This window comes from Myotis nattereri (genome assembly GCF_964212035.1).
Source record: "Myotis nattereri genome assembly, chromosome: 8".
NCBI classification, from domain to species: Eukaryota; Metazoa; Chordata; class Mammalia; order Chiroptera; family Vespertilionidae; genus Myotis; species Myotis nattereri.
In genome coordinates this window covers 35,138,962-35,154,608 of record NC_138083.1, presented here as the reverse complement: position 1 = coordinate 35,154,608, position 15,647 = coordinate 35,138,962, and the positions used below count along the sequence as shown (strand labels likewise).

Here is a 15,647-nt window from a genome sequence, read left to right as displayed (position 1 = left end):
GTGTATATTCATGTCTCTTACAGAATTATTTCAGGGATGAAGCTTCGGAGGAGCTCTTGCTTATTTTCCATGAACATCACAAACATGCCGTAGGAATTCTTATAAAGTTAGATTTGGGAAATGGGTTTTAAGTGTGTTATGGGAGCATATTCTATGGGCATTGGGCATTGAATATGAGTGTACACTTTGGGATCTAATTCCTGGGTTAGGGTTTAGGTTATAGAGACTTAATCAAATAGCCTGTAGAAGAGAGCAAGCACTTAAATGACTCTTCTCTCATTTAATAACTATGTGACCTTGGGAAAGGTCCGTGGTTTCTTCATTTGTGAAATGGAGATAACATTAGTACTAACTCAGGTGGTTTTGAGGATTAAATAAGATAATATGTGTAAAGCACCCAAGATAGTGTATAATAGAAGTAAGTTGTTAATAAGACAGAATAGCGTAAACCCTGTAAGTGAATTACATTTTAGGATTCTCTACCTATTCTCCATATTTTTCTGGATTTTGTAGTTCTCTCAAAGGCAGATTGATTTGAATACCCAGACTTTGGTGTATTGATTTTTCTCTTATTCCATACTTTTGTCTTGCTCATTGGTTCTCCAACTGTGTTAAGATTTTTAAAAAATATATCTTTATTGATTTCAGGGAGGAAGGGAGAGGGAAAGATAGAAACATTAATGATGAGAGAATCATTGATTGGCTGCCTCCTGCACATCCCCTACTGGGGATCAAGCCTGCAACCCAGGCATGTGCCCTTGACCAGAATCGAACCTGGGACCCTTCAGTCCGCAGGCTAATGCTCTATCCACTGAGCCAAACCAGTTGGGGCTGTTATGATCTTTGTGTGTGTGTGTGTGTGTGTGTGTGTACTAGTATAAACATGCACGCATACCATGGTGTTGGATGATGTAAAGGCTTTTCAAGGATACATTTTCTTTTTTTTTTTAAAGAATAGTTTATTGATTTTTAGAGAGAGAGAGAAGGAGAGGGAGAGAGAGAAACACCCATCTGCTGCCTCCTGCACACCCCCTACTGGTCATCAAGTCTGCAACTACTGTATGTTCCCTGACTAGAATTGAACTGGCAACCTTCGGTGCCTGGGATGGCGCCCAACTAATTGAGCCACACCAGCTGGCCAAGGATAAATTTTCTTTTCTTTTTTTTTGAACTAGGTAATATATGCTCATGGTATAAAACTCAAAAGGTCAAAATCGTATGTAGTGAGATTTCTTCCCAGGTTGCCTAGTTTTTTAGTTCCTTCCCTGAAGGCAGCTGCTCTTAGCAGTTTCTTCTGCAAACTTCTAGAGATAGTTCATGTATTTAAAACATATTTATATGTATTCTTTGTACCCCAGATTTATTATACATGTTCATTTGTACCTTGTTTATTTCTGTTAAGAGTATATTTTGGGGCCCTGGCTGATGTGACTCAGTTGGTTGGGTGTCATCCTGTGCATCAAACGTTTGCCAGTTTGATTCCTGGTCAGGGCATATGCCTGGGTTGTGGGCTTGATCCCTACTTGGGGCGCATATAGGAGGCAACCAATTGATGTTTTTCTCTCACATTGTTCTCTCTCTCTTTCTCTCTCTCCCCCTCCCTCCTCCCTTCCTCTTTCTCTAAAAATCAATTTAAAAAATCTTTAAAAAAAGTATATTTTGGAGAGCAATCATATCAGTATATATAGAACAATCTTACTATTTTTTAACAACTGTATAATATCCCATTATGTAAATAATAATTTGTTTTACTAGTTACCTATTGATAAACATTTAGGCTGCTTTGCATCTTGTGACTTTATAAACACATGGCTAAGTAACTTGGTACATGAGTTACTTAGTATATGTACAAATGTAATCTTTATTCTTAGGACATTCTATAAAAACGTCGAAAACAATTTTGAGTCTGTAATTTTCATGTGCTAAATTTAAAGTTTAGTCCTTGCAAAAATGGTGATTCCACTGCATAGCTACCTTTTTCTCTTAGAAGGCTCTCAGAACTAGAGAACCCTCGGGGGAGGGCCTGGGTTTCTTGTACACATGTCTGTAACTTGCAGGTGGAATGAACATGGTCTCCCGCTGTGAATTCTATAGGTCCTTGGTGACCTCCCTCTTTAAAAAATGTTTTTTATAGAAGACGCGGGCATATCACAGGCTGAAGGATGATGTCCTGGAAGAAGTAAAATTAAGGCGTTTGGAGGAACTTATCACTGTCTTCCGAGAAGAAGCAACGAAAGCCAACAAGACCTCTGTGGGTTGTACCCAGCTGGTGCTGGTGGAGGGGGTGAGACCATATGTATCTACATACATTTTGTTTATTTTTTGTAACATAGTATGACTTCCTTTATTTAGATTTTCTTTGATTCCTTTTATCAGTTTTTGTAGTTGTCAAGTATACAGATCCTGTGTATGTTTTGGTAGATGTACACCTACGTATTTCCTGTTGTTTTTTTTTTTTAAGGTATTGTAATTGGCTGTTGTTTTTAATTTCAGGTGTCTGTATGTTCATTGCCATAATGTAGACATAATTGAGTTTTGTATGTTTATCTGTATCCTGTGACCTTGCTGAATTCATTTAATAGGCCTAGGTGTTTTTCGGGTAGTTTTCTGTGTAGATGTTTTTTTTCCTTCCTGATGTTCCAGGGTTCCCCCTGTTATTGTTTCCTTTCTCTGTGCAGCGGTTGCCAACTGATGGTCCGCGGACCACTGGTGGTCTGTGAGGTCTGAAAGGTTGGCGACCACTGGTTTAGAGGACTTCCTTTCGAACCTCGGGCAGCAGATTCCCTTTATTTTCATTTATCTTAGAATGTCTTGATTTCTCCGTTCGTTTCTGAAGGATATTTTTGTACTAAGTGAAAGCATTAGGGGAAAGTATGTGTGCTCCATCTTTCTGGAAGCTGTATCATATGTATATTTTTAGAACCAAAGTTACTGTCTGTCTTTAATTCTTTCTTAGAAATGTACTGAATTTCAGGAAGTTTGTGGTTTCTGTAGGCTTCTGTGGTCAAGCCTGGGGACCTTGCCATCATTTAGGGAGAGCACTAAACAGATGGGATAAGGAGTGAGTTTGGGACCCTGACCACTTGTGAAGCTGCATGCTGCAGCCAGTGGAGAAGAGGGAAAAGAGAGAAGCCCTTTCTGTGACCTTTTCCGAGTTCTGGTTTGGGAGAGGAGACTCCTGCTCCATGCCGCAGGATACAGCAGCATCAAAGCCACCAATTGCCTGGTGTTCGTGTTTGTTAGGACTCTCTGGCAGTGAGTAACAGTAGAAATTTGTTCAAGTCATTCAGGCTAAGCTAAAAAGAGTTTTGGGGTTTTTTTTGGTACAAAACTTTATGGAGCCCGAGGGCAGGAATACTGTCAGGGTCTGGAAGGGTCTCTCTCCAGCCTGGGAAGCCCTGAGGCTCAGACTTTCTTGTCTCCTTAGACCCGCTTTTCCTGCTTCTTCATTTGGGTGGCAGAATAGAGCAGTCCTGTAATTCATGCATTTTCATGTTATTATTCCAGCTATTCACAGACCAAAGTTTTATCTCTCAGCCTCAATTCAAATTTCTAGGAGTGGGAACCTGATCAGTTTGGCTTAGGTTAGGGATTTTCCTGTGATTCGGTCCAGCTGTGGCTGATGGATGGTGCTGCTGAGCTGGTTAATACTTCGGAAGGTGTTTGCCTCACTGAGAGCTTTGTGTCAGTTGTAATTCTGGAGAAGTGTACGTGTTCATGTCTGTTAGCAATCTACATTTTATCCAGTAGGAATTAGGTCTTATTATATTCCCAGCTCTCGTCACAAAAGGTATACTGTACTTGTCTTTTGAATGAATGAAGGGTAAGTATTGAAATGTTGCTAATCTTTGTTCCTGATTTCATTGGCCCCACAGAGAGCCCATAGTAATTAAATGAACCAAAACAAGGTTTTCTTATGCATCGCACATAAGCCATTATTCACTTGGGGCTAGATTGCTATATCCAGAGTGGCAGAGAAGATAAAGATAACGCATGTATACTGAGCACTTATGTCTGCCAGGAGATATACACTTAATGGTCATCAACACATGAGCCTCACCACAGTCCTTGGAGGTAGTGCTGTTATTAGCCAACTTTTATACATGAAGAAATAGAAAAACTATTGATCAGCTGCCTCCTGCAAGCCCCACACTGGAGATCGAGCCTGCAACCCTGGCATGTGCCCTGACTGGGAATCGAACTGTGACCTCCTGGTTCATAGGTTGATGCTCAAACACTGAGCCACACCAGCCGAGCTCCTCCTTGTGTCTTTGATCACTTAAGAATAACATGTAGTCAGAGCTTGATTTTCTAAGGGCAGATTATGTGCTCTTTGGATTATTATTATTATTATTTTTTTCTTTACACCTTTGGGGAAAGAAGGGAGGGGGAGGTGAAGGCGTGCTCCTGGGAGGGAGAGCGGGAGGGAGAGTGTGCCTGGATTATTATTTTAAACATTTTTATTGATTTTTTTTTTTTTTTTTTTTTTTTTTTTTTTTTAGAGAAAGAGGAGGGAAAGGGAGAGAGAGAGATAGAAATATTGATGAAAGAGAACATCTGTTGGCTGCCTCTTGCATACCCCTCACCAGGGATTGAGCCTGAAACCCAGGCATGTGCCCTGACTGGGAATTGAACCAGTGCCCTCTTGGTACATGGGTCATCACTCAATCACTGAGCCACACCAGCTGGGCTGGAGTTTTGACCAGTTGTTTTTATCCCAGTCAAGGCATCACTCAACCTGTATAATGTAAGACCCTTACAGTAATGTTCTTCTGTCCTTTCCCCTTATCTTTTGTGTTCTTGTTGTTATAGATTTTTACTTTATATTCCAAAATATATTGATATTTTTGTTTGAACAAGTATTTTCTAAAGATATTTTTTAAATGAGCAAAAAATCTTTTGTATGTACCCCCCTTTTTTTAATCCCTTGTGTACATTCAAGTTTGTATTTGTTATCATTTCCTTTGTGCTTGAAAAACTTCCTTTCACATTTCTTATACTGCAGATCTTTTGATAATGAATCTTCTCAGCTTCTGTTGGTCTGAAAAAAATGTTTTTTCATCTACCTTTTAAAATATATTTTCATTGGTTATCTATTTATTTATTTTAATTCATTGATTTTAGAGAGGGGGGAAGAGAGAAACATTCATTTGTTGTTCCACTTATTTGTGCATTCATTGGTAGATTCTTTTTAAAAAATTTTTTGATTTTAGAGAAAGAGAGGAAGTGGGGAGAGAAAGAGAGAAATATCTATTTGTTGTTTCATTTCTTTGTGCATTCATTGGTTGATTCTTGTATGTGCCCTGACCGGGGATTGCATCCACAACCTTGCGTATCGGGATGATGCTGTAGCCAACTGAGCTCTCTGGCCAGTGTCTCATTTCAGTTACTGTATTCTTCTTTTCTGACTGTTTCTTTTTTATGGTTTCTATCTATTTATGCAAGTTCTTACTTATTTCATATATTCTTCCCCTAAGTTCATCAAACACCTTTAAAACCAGTGTTTTGTACTCTGTATCTAGTAGATTGCTTGCTTTCATTTTGTTTAGTTCTTTTTCTGGAATTTTGTCCTATTTTTTCATTTAGGACATGTTCCTTTGTGTCCTCATTTTGGCTGCCTCCCTGTGTGTTTTCCTGTATGATAGTTAGATCTGCTACGTCTCTCCATTGTGGCAGTGTGGCCTTATGTAGTGGGTGTCCAGTGAGGCTCAGTGGTGCAGATTTCCTGGGCTGGGAGGTTGGTGCTCCAGAGGTGTCTTTTGTGTGGCTGTGTATGCCCTCCTGTTTTAACTGAGCCTTGATTGCTGTCGGCACATCAGTGGGTGGGATTGACTTTCAGCCTGACTGGCTGTGAGAACTGGCCGTGACTATAGCAGATGAGCTGTAGTGAGGGGGTTGACCCCACGGAGTGGGAGTGGAATTCGCTGAAGCAGGGCTCGGGTGCCTCCTGAGTTCACCCTTTGTGTGTGTTGTTTGTGCAGCTAATTGTGTGCTGCTCTGGTCTGAGGCCAGTCACCAGGTATTTTGTTCCTGGGCTTCTTGGTAGGGGCTCTTGGTCTAGACCTCCCAGGTCATTTGCTGCCTGTGCCTGGCCTGGGTCCACCTCAGAGGAGCTACAAAGTGATACGCAGTTGGATATGCCTGCTCTGGGTTTAAGAATGCCTGGGTGAGGCTAGCTGTGAGCTGAGGTCGGCTGCCACTAGTGCCAGGCTTGGGTCCGCTTAACAAGAGGTACAGTATATGCCAAGACCAGCCATTGTTTGGAGTTTGTGGACCTTTGAGAGATTTTAGGAAAGCCCTCAGCACGGGCTGAAGCCGGCCACTTGTGTAGGACTGCCACTAAAACAGAGTCTGCTCCAGCACGAGTTGGCTGGGGTGGGGTCTCAGGGAATCAATCACCAGGGTGTTAGGCATTTTGATGGAGGCTTAGACTTGGCACCCTCCTCTGCCTGTGCCTGTGGGCTGTGTGTGGGGAGGGCTCAACAAAGGAATCACGGTCCCTGCCAGCACTTCTGTCTGGGAGCGTGCTTTCCCTCCAGCCCTGGTTCTGAAGCTAGACAATTCAGTTCCTCCCTGTAAGTTCCTGGTGCTTTTTGAGCTGCTGTCTCTTCACTGGAGCTTAGGGTGAGTATGAGTCAGTGCGGCCCTGTGTGGGCTCTTTAAGAGGATGCCCGGGTCTACAGCAATCTTTTGTCTCACCCAGTCGAGTCTCTGCTGATTTTTATAGCCTGATGTTGTAGGGACTCTGTCCTGGCACTGGTGCTCTGGGCTGGGGAGCCCAGTGTTGGACTGGGTCCCCTTGCTCCTCACGGGAACCTCCACAGCTGAGATGTACCTCCCGAATCTTCTAATTAAAAAAAAAATTTAAATTATGGTTTACATTCAATATTATATTACTTTCAAGTGTACAGCATAGTTTTCCCCTGAATCTTAACTGCCACACATGAGTGTGGGACCAGTCTGTTTTGCATCTCCACCCCTCTTACCAGTTTTGATGTGGCTTCTTTTTTTCTTTAGTTATAGGAGTTTGTTCAGCTCATCTTCAGGTGGTTCTCAAGGGTGGTGGTTTTATAATTTCCTGTAATTTTGATGTGGTTGTGGGAGGAGGCGAGCACAGTGTTTATCTACTCTGTCATCTTGACCAGAACTCGGTTGGTCTGTTTCTATTGACTGGTTCTTCTGCTGATTGTGGGTCACATTTTCCTGCTTCTGGGCATATTTAGTGAGTTTTGATTGGATGTTGGACATTGCAGTGTTCACTTATGAGCGTCTGGATTTTGCGTTTGGCTTTGTTCTGATAGGCAGTGATGTTACAGTTCCGTTTGATCCTTTCAAGGCTTGTTTTTAAGCTTTGTTAGAAAAGCTTTTTTGTTATAGGGATAGTTTAGCCTCATTACTAGTTTTTGGCTCTTGTGGAGTCAATACTGCATGTCCCAAGGAATCAATGAGGACTATTGAGAGGTAGATCAAATGATTCCCAGCCGCATGTGAGCTCTGGGAGTTCTCAATAACTTCCTTTTGCCCGACTTCACGGAGTTTCCCTCTATAGAGGAGCATGTAGTAGTATTCAGCAAAGACTCAAGGGATCCCTATGCACACTTCCATAGCTTTTTTCTGCTTATCTCCCTCGTGTCTAGAACTTGTCCCACAATTTCTAGTTATGCAGGCTTCCTGTACTCCAGTCCTTCAGTGCAGAGAAATCACCATGCTCTGCCTTGAGATCTCCCTCCCTGCCTTGCATACTCCGTGCCTTCTGGCAAAACGCAGGGGTGATTGGAGGGCTCATCTCATTTGTTTTCCTTCTCTTGGGGATCATAGTCTTATGTGATCTCTGTTCAAAATCTGAAAAAAGTTATTTCATACCTTTTGTCCAGTTTCCTGATTACTCAAGGCTTGAGGATAAATTTGGTTTTTGTTACTTCATCATGGCTGTAAGAAAAAGATTTGTATATAGTCTAGAAGTTAATTCCATCATTCTGGTTTTATTATTCTCCTGGCCTTGTTTTCTGCATGTGTGATGGAGACTCTGGTTTCAAGCCTATCTGTTCATCAGGGGTATGTAACCCGGGCCAAACAACCCCAGAACATTCCTGAGTGATTACTGTGAAACTGCTGGGTAAAGTGAACGTTGGTTTGCGAAGAGCGTCACCTATATGTCCTTGGTTTCAGGCCGGTTTGAGGGCCATTCCTGCTGAAACGAGTTCTGTAATCAGGCTCATTGATTGAGTCATTCACTAATGTAGAGTCAGCAAAACTTTATTGAATTTCTCTTGTGTGCCACGTATTGCCCTTGTTGGTGGGGCAGTGGCAACACTTAGTCTTCTTCAGAGATTCCGTGGTGAAGGAATGCTCTCTGAGTAAGACCCTTGGGGTCTGAGACAGAGAAGGTGTACTTTCTGCTTTCCAAGAACTGATGACTATGACAGGTTCATACAGTCTCTGTTCTTTCTGCAGCTCAGTAAACGCTCTGCCACTGAGCTATGCGGCCGGAATGATGGAAACCTTAAGGTGATATTCCCTGATGTAGAGATGGAGGATGCCACTGACGCTGGGCTCAGGGTCAGAGCTCAGCCTGGGGACTATGTGCTGGTGAAGGTAAGGTGTCCTTTTGGGCTTTGGCTTGCCTTGTGAGTGGGGTGTTGGATTGAGTAATTTAGGGAAATGAAATTTTTTCTTGGAGAAATTCTTTAGTAAAATAAAAATCTCTTCTCAATCTAAACAATGGAAGAGCACCTTGAATTAAATTTTAGACTGTTTCTAACTAATGCCTTCTTGTTTTTCTTCTCTTTGGGGGAATTTGGTGAGGTTGGAGTACATGGTAGCATATAGTTTTTGGGTGCAGAGAGGCCAGGAAGGGTAAGTGATTTTTAGTGGGTTGGTAGTTCTCCGAAGCACCAGGAGTTTAAGTAGCTTGCTCAGGGTCACACACCAGCATGTGGTAATGTAGGGATTTAAACTGAGGCAGCTCAGATCCTGAGTCCGCATTTTTAACCATCGTACTATTCAGTCTTTCTCATAGTTCTCTCTGCCAGAGATCAGCGTGCCCTTCAAGGTCTCTGATGCTCCAGGCATCCCTAGCTTACATGTGCTCCAGTTTCCTGGGTCTCTTCCCTGGACTGACAGATCTAGCTGAATGGCTGTGGAATTTTGCCTTTCTTCTTCCCCACCACTCCCACCCCCCAACCCCTTCCCCTTCACTGGGATAGTCCTCTTTTCTTCTCTCCTTTCTTCTTACTCTTTCACAGGTCTGCTGTTGCCATCTTCCTTTTCTTCTGGTCCTCATGTCCACTTTGCTCCAGAACCAGAGGCTGGCAGGACACACACTGATGAGGCAGGCAGGAGCAACGCTGCTTCTCCAACACTGAGCTCTGGAGCATCTGCAAAAGGGAGAGCAGAGAGAGGGGTTTCTTTTTCTGTTTATGTTGATCAGTGTTTTGTTCTCTTACCTATTTCTTAGTGCCTTACTTTCTACTCTGCTTTCCGTGCTTGCTCTTACTGTCACCTTCGTCTTAAATCATGGGAGCCATGGTCCATGGCTTGTAGCTGAGGGAGGCTCATTCCCTGGCACATAACTTTTTTGAATTGACCAGGAAATTTTTACCAACACGGTACTTTTTCTGTCTGTCCATCTGACAAAAACTTACAACACAATCATTTAGCTAGTTGGTGACTTTATGATCCCACTCCCTTCTGTCCTTGTCCTGACTGGGGATTGTTTTACTAAAACGTTGCCTACACATTTTCTAAGTAGAATAATTCCTACTAGGCAGCAATATGATTCATCTAGAAACAGTCCCTACACTTGTTCTTTTTTTTACATTGTCTTATTTTCTTATTTATCTCTCTTTTGAATGTTTGTTTCTTTCATTTTCAGTTGCCTTCCCAAACCTCTTCCTGTCTTTACACTGTAGCTAAGGGTTATTTGAAAAAAGGAATGAGGTTGGTGGGCTGGGTTTTAGTGTTAGTATGATATTCTTTTGTAAAATGGAAAAATTCCATTTGTTAAGAAAGGTGGAAAGTTATGCTGTGTTGCTTGGTAACTCTCTTTTATTCCTAAGTGACATAAGCCCCACAAGTCAGATTTAGTGGGAGCATTAAAATGAAAAAGAGCCATGGAACCAGGGATCTGTTGGCTTTTGCTCTCTGTTGCTCATCTCTGCTTTTCTCCTTTGTCTTCACTTAAAGTTTCTGGGCTGTGCTTTAACCATTGTACTACTCCCTCATAAATTTCACTTTCTTATCTCTCTTCTCTGGTGCTTATTTGATTAGACCTTAACCCTGGTAAAAGTTGTTATCCCCATCTGCCACCCTATCAGCTGAACATTTCTGGGTGAAAGCACAAAATTAACCTGTATTATGTAGGATAGGTCAGATGATGGTGATTGAAAACTCAAAATAGGGGGCTTAAATAAGGTAAGCATTCTCCTTCTCATAAAAATCTAGATATAGAAGGTCCAGGACTGGTGATTGTGATGGCTCCATGATCATAAAGGGTCCAGGGCCCTTCTGTTCGTGTTCTCTGTGTGTGTCGCCTCCGTTCTGAAGGTTGCCTCATGATACAGTGTGGCTGCTCCAGCTACCATCCCCATACTCTAGGCAGCAGGAAGGAGGAAGAAGAAAGGGGAAGGGCATGCCCTCTTTCTTTCAGGACACTGCATAAGTTCCACACACTATTTCTACCATAATAACATACCTCACCAGGCTTCAAAGAATCTGAGAAATGTGGCCTTTCATAACCTGGGCATGTGCCTTTGACCAGAATCGAACCTTTCAGTCCACAGGCTGATGCTCTATCCACTGAGCTAAACCAGCTAGGGCTCCCATTCTCTTCTTAAATCTTCATCTACCTATCCAAACCCTAGTCTCAGCTGATGTCTGCTGTATATTTTATAGAGAAAATAGATACAGTCAGATGAAACCTCATTGTGTCATTATTTCCACCAGCTCACTCACATCTCTACCATACATGCCGTCTGCTCGCCTGGCACTCTGCAGGGAGCATCTGCATCTTCTGTCAGTGCTGTTCCTTGTACCTTCTCTCCCTTCCCATCTTCTCAAGATAATTTCACTTTCCTTTCTCTCTTGCATCTTAATGAGGCTAAAATAGAATGAATTCTTCCCACTTTCCTGCAATTTTTGTCTTTTTAAGACTTCTCCATCTTAATAAACGGCACCACTCACATGCTCAAGGCAAAAATCTGAGAATCATCATAGATACTTACTTTCTTGTACTCCCATCCACAGTCCATCTGTTTCAGCTCTTATGGAGTATATCTTGAACCTGACCATTTCTTTTCATTTCCAAGTCACCATCGTTTTGTAGCTGGGAGATTGCAGTATCCTCTTCACTGGTCTTCTGCTTCTGTATTTTAAAATTGAATTATTTTATTAGAGTATATCATAAATGTAGAAAATTGCCACATTATAAGTGTACTACTTGGTGAATTATCATAAAGTGAACCTACTCATGTAACTAACACCCAAGTCAAGAAATAGAATATTTTCAGGACCCCAGACACCCCTTTTATGTTCCTGCTAGTTGCTCTGCATCCTGATTTCTAATGACATAGTTTAGTTTTGCCTATTTTTTATTGTTATATAATTAAATCATACAGTACATATAAATTTTAAAAGTTTTTTTAAAAAATTTTAAAAGTTTTAAAAAATAAGTTTTTATTGATTTCAGAGAGGAAGGAAGAAGGAGAGAAAGATAGAAACATGGATGAGAGAGAAACATCAATCAGTTGCCTTCTGCAGGCTCTCTACTGAAGATTGAGCCTGAAACCTGGGCATGTGCCCTGATTGGGAATTGAACTGGTGACCACCTGGTGCATGGGTCAGTGGTCAACCACTGAGCCACCGGCCGGGCCAGTATATATTTTTGGTGCCTGTCTTCATTCCCTCAAACTTATGTTGTGCAGTTCATCCATGATTATACAGGAGTGGGCAAAAGTAGGTTTGTAGTTGTTCATATGGAAGAAGACATGCAAGTTATGATGATTACAATAGCTTTATTAAATCTGTGTTTCAGGTACTCACAACTGTAAGCCTAATTTTGCCTACCCCTGTATTTATTATATGAATATACCACAGCTTATTTATGCATTATACTGTTGTTGGCCATTTTGGTTGTTTCCAGTTTGGAGCTATTACGAGTGGAATTGCTATGATTGTTCCTGTATGTGAGTTTTAGTGCACATACATTTTCTTTTCTGTTGGCTATATGGCTTGGAATTGCTGGGTTATAGGGTTTGTATAATAGAAATAGCCGAGGGGAGGGGGAGATGGGATGAGATTAACCAAAGAATTTATATGCATATATGCATAGCTTTTGGACTAAGACAATAGAGTGGTGAAGGCCTGGGATGGTGTGGGAGCAGGGTGGAAGGGGGGATGGGGAGGGGAAATGGGGGATATCTGTAATACTGTCAACAATAAAAAATTAATTAAAAAAAAGAAATAGCCAAAGTGACTACCATTTTTTTCTTAATATTCACTTGAGGATATTTTTCCATTGATTTTTTAGAAAGGTACCCACTGGTACCTTTGGGGTTACATGCTTTTAGCTCTTAATTAGAGATGAAAGAGAGCCTTTCTCACCAAATTTTGGCCTTAAATATCCTAAGGAAGGATTTGACTGGTCCAGCCTGGATTACAGTTTACCCTGGAGTTAGGAGGGCAGGGTCTGTGATGGGCAGCTCACAGCTGAACCTTGGTTGGTGCTGGGGAGGAGCCATCTCCCAAAAGAAAAGAAAAGGCTGTTTGGGACTGACTGCTTTTGGACTTTTAAAATCATATGCATTACCATTGCATCAAACATCTCTTCCTCCCTGGATTGGGGGCATACAGGAACCACACAGTGTCTGCTGGCCTGGCGCCCCCATCAGGTCCCTTGTTGTGGCCGCTCCTCTGGAGGCTCCACGTTATATACCTGTGGTGCAGTCTTGGTTACCTTGCCTTCTCCTGACTGGTTTCCTTTCAGATTACCTCCGCCAGCTCTCAGACACTCAGAGGACATGTGCTCTGCAGGACCACTCTGAAGGACTGCTCAGCCCATTGCTCACCTGAGTGATGGCTGCAGAGTTGATGGGGGCAGTCCTTCCACCAGGAAGGGGGATATGACTGGCCACTAATGAAAGAAGTAATGAAGCATTGAAGACAAGCTGCAAGTGGTGAAGCAACTCTGTCAAATGGAAAAATGCATCTCGTTGCTGCTATATGAACAGCTGTTATAATCATTAAATGTATCTAAACTAAAGTGGTCCCTCTGTCTCTCTACGTGATTATCATTTCTTCACTGGTAAGTGTTCCTGGGATTTTCTCTAGAATGTCTGTGTTAAGTGATTCCCAAGCCACTTTCTGCTGTGGACACTGCTAACCCCTCTGTTTTCTCCCCTGAATCCTAGGAATTAGAAACTGAAGAAGAGGCCAAGGTGGAGAGAATCATTTGCTTGGGAAAACTGCTCTAGATCTTTCTAACATTTTGGTTTGATGACATTGACTCACCTGCTTATCTCCTCATTTTATTCTCATATTTTACCTGAGGATTTCCCTCTGGGCCTCGTTTTTAGCCGTCAATTCATTCCTTGCCTTCAGGGCTGATAGCACCTGGCGTTTTGGAAGGCATCAGTAGCTATTAGTAGGCTTTGGACACTCATTCTTGGCCCATTCACTACCAGGGTTATGCCATTCTCTGAGTAGCATGTATTCTGAAGCTCTGTTAATAGGAGAATAAACATTTAGAATTTTTATGTTCCCTTGATTGATTCCTTTGTCATTATAAAATGACCTCTTTAACCCTAGTAATATCTTTTGTTTTGAAATCTACATTGTCTAATATTACTGTAACCACTTTGGCTGACTCCTTCCCTCCCTTTTTATTGAGATTACAATTCACATAGCATTGATTTCACCATTTTAAAGTGTACAATTCACTGGTTTTTAGTATATTCACAAGGTTGTGCAACTGTCGCCACTATCCAATTCTCTAAAATCTTCATCTCTCCAAAAGAAACCCCATATATGTTAGTGGTCACTCTTCATTTTTCCGCCCCTCTATCCATTGGCAAACATTACTATATTGTCTGTCTCTGGATTTGCCTATTCTGGACATTTTGTATAAATTTAATAATACAGACAGTCCTCGGGTTACATCAGACTCGACATATGTTGTTTCGTGGTTACGTTGCCATCTCCCATTTATTTTTATTTTTATTTTTTAAATATATTTTATTGATTTTTTGCAGAGAGGAAGGGAGAGGGATAGAGAGTTAGAAACATCGATGAGGGAGAAACATCGATCAGCTGCCTCCTGCATGCCCCCTACTGGGGATATGCCACAACCAAGGTACATGCCCTTGACCAGAATCGAACCTGGGACCCTTGAGTCTGCAGGCCGACGCTCTATCCACTGAGCCAAACCGGTCAGGGCGTACTTATTAAAAAAAAAGTTCCATCATTTCAACGTATATACATATGTGCTTTTTATGTTTTTTATTATTTATTTACCACAAATAAAGGTCAGGAATTGTTAACTTTTTTGTAAATTTTTTTACTGTTTCACTTCATTACTGCTGTGTATGTGCTCCATGTGAGTGATGTAGTGCTTATGTAGGTGGGTTCCAATTTATTGCAAAAATCACGTTACGTCGTGTCCCATAGGAACGGATTTCCAATGTAACCCGAGGACCTACTGTATAATATGTGGCCTGTGTCTGGCTTCTTTCACTAAGCACAGTGTTTTCAAGGTTCATCCATGTTGCATACTGTGTCAGTACTTCGTTCCTTTTTAAAAAATATATATTTTTTGCCGAGACCGGTTTGGCTCAGTGGATAGAGCATCGGCCTGCGGACTGAGGGGTCCCGGGTTCGATTCCGGTCAAGGGCACGTACCTGGGTTGCGGGCACATCCCCAGTGGGGGATGTGCAGGAGGCAGCTGGTCGATGTTTCTCTCTCATCGATGTTTCTAACTCTCTATCCCTCTCCCTTCCTCTCTGTAAAAAATCAATAAAATATATTTAAAAAAAATATATATATATTTTTTTATCGACTTCAGAGAGGGAGGGAGAGGGGGAGACAGAAACATCAGTGATGAGAGAGAATCATTGATCGGCTGCTTCCTGCACACCCCACACTGGAGATCAAGCCCGCAACCCGGGCATGTGCCCTGACTGGAAATTGAACCGTGACCTCCTGGTTCATAGGTCGATGCCCAACCATTGAGCCACACCGGCCGGGCTTATTCCTTCTTTTTTAATGGCTGCATAATGTCAATGTAATGCTAATAGAATGTATTGATTATTAGTTCAATCTCCTTACTAGTTTTAGATCTACTTATATTTCCCATTTCTTCTTGAGCCAGATTTGGTAGTTTGTGTGCTTCAAGGACTTTGTTCATTTCAGTCAGGTTATCTAATTTGTTGGCATACAATTCGTCATAGTATTCTTTTATAATCCCTTTATTTCTTTAAGATTGGTAGTAATAGCTCCTCTTTCATTTCTGATTTAGTAAGTTGAGTTTTCTCTCTTCTTTGTCAGTCTAGCTAAAATTTTGTGAATTTTGTTGATTGTTTCAAGGAATCAACTTTTGTTTTCATCAATTCTTTTGATTTTCTATTCTCTATTTCATTAGTCTTTGCCCTAATCT

The 15,647-nt window shown here is 41.7% G+C and overlaps 1 protein-coding gene across 2 annotated transcripts in view; it reads left to right on the top strand.

Annotated features, from left to right (window-relative positions):
• Positions 1 to 14,828, top strand: part of CDK5RAP1 (CDK5RAP1 mitochondrial tRNA methylthiotransferase) — a 36,798-nt gene extending 21,970 nt beyond the window's left edge. For both annotated transcript variants that reach the window (XM_081097000.1, XM_081096999.1), the window contains 3 exons: positions 2,135 to 2,284; positions 8,455 to 8,595; positions 12,983 to 14,828. In XM_081097000.1, the coding sequence (XP_080953126.1) occupies positions 2,135 to 2,284; positions 8,455 to 8,595; positions 12,983 to 13,072 (381 nt within the window). In that variant the 3' untranslated portion in view covers positions 13,073 to 14,828. The remainder of the gene's footprint in view (positions 1 to 2,134; positions 2,285 to 8,454; positions 8,596 to 12,982) is intronic.
• Positions 14,829 to 15,647: the final 819 nt, after the last annotated feature.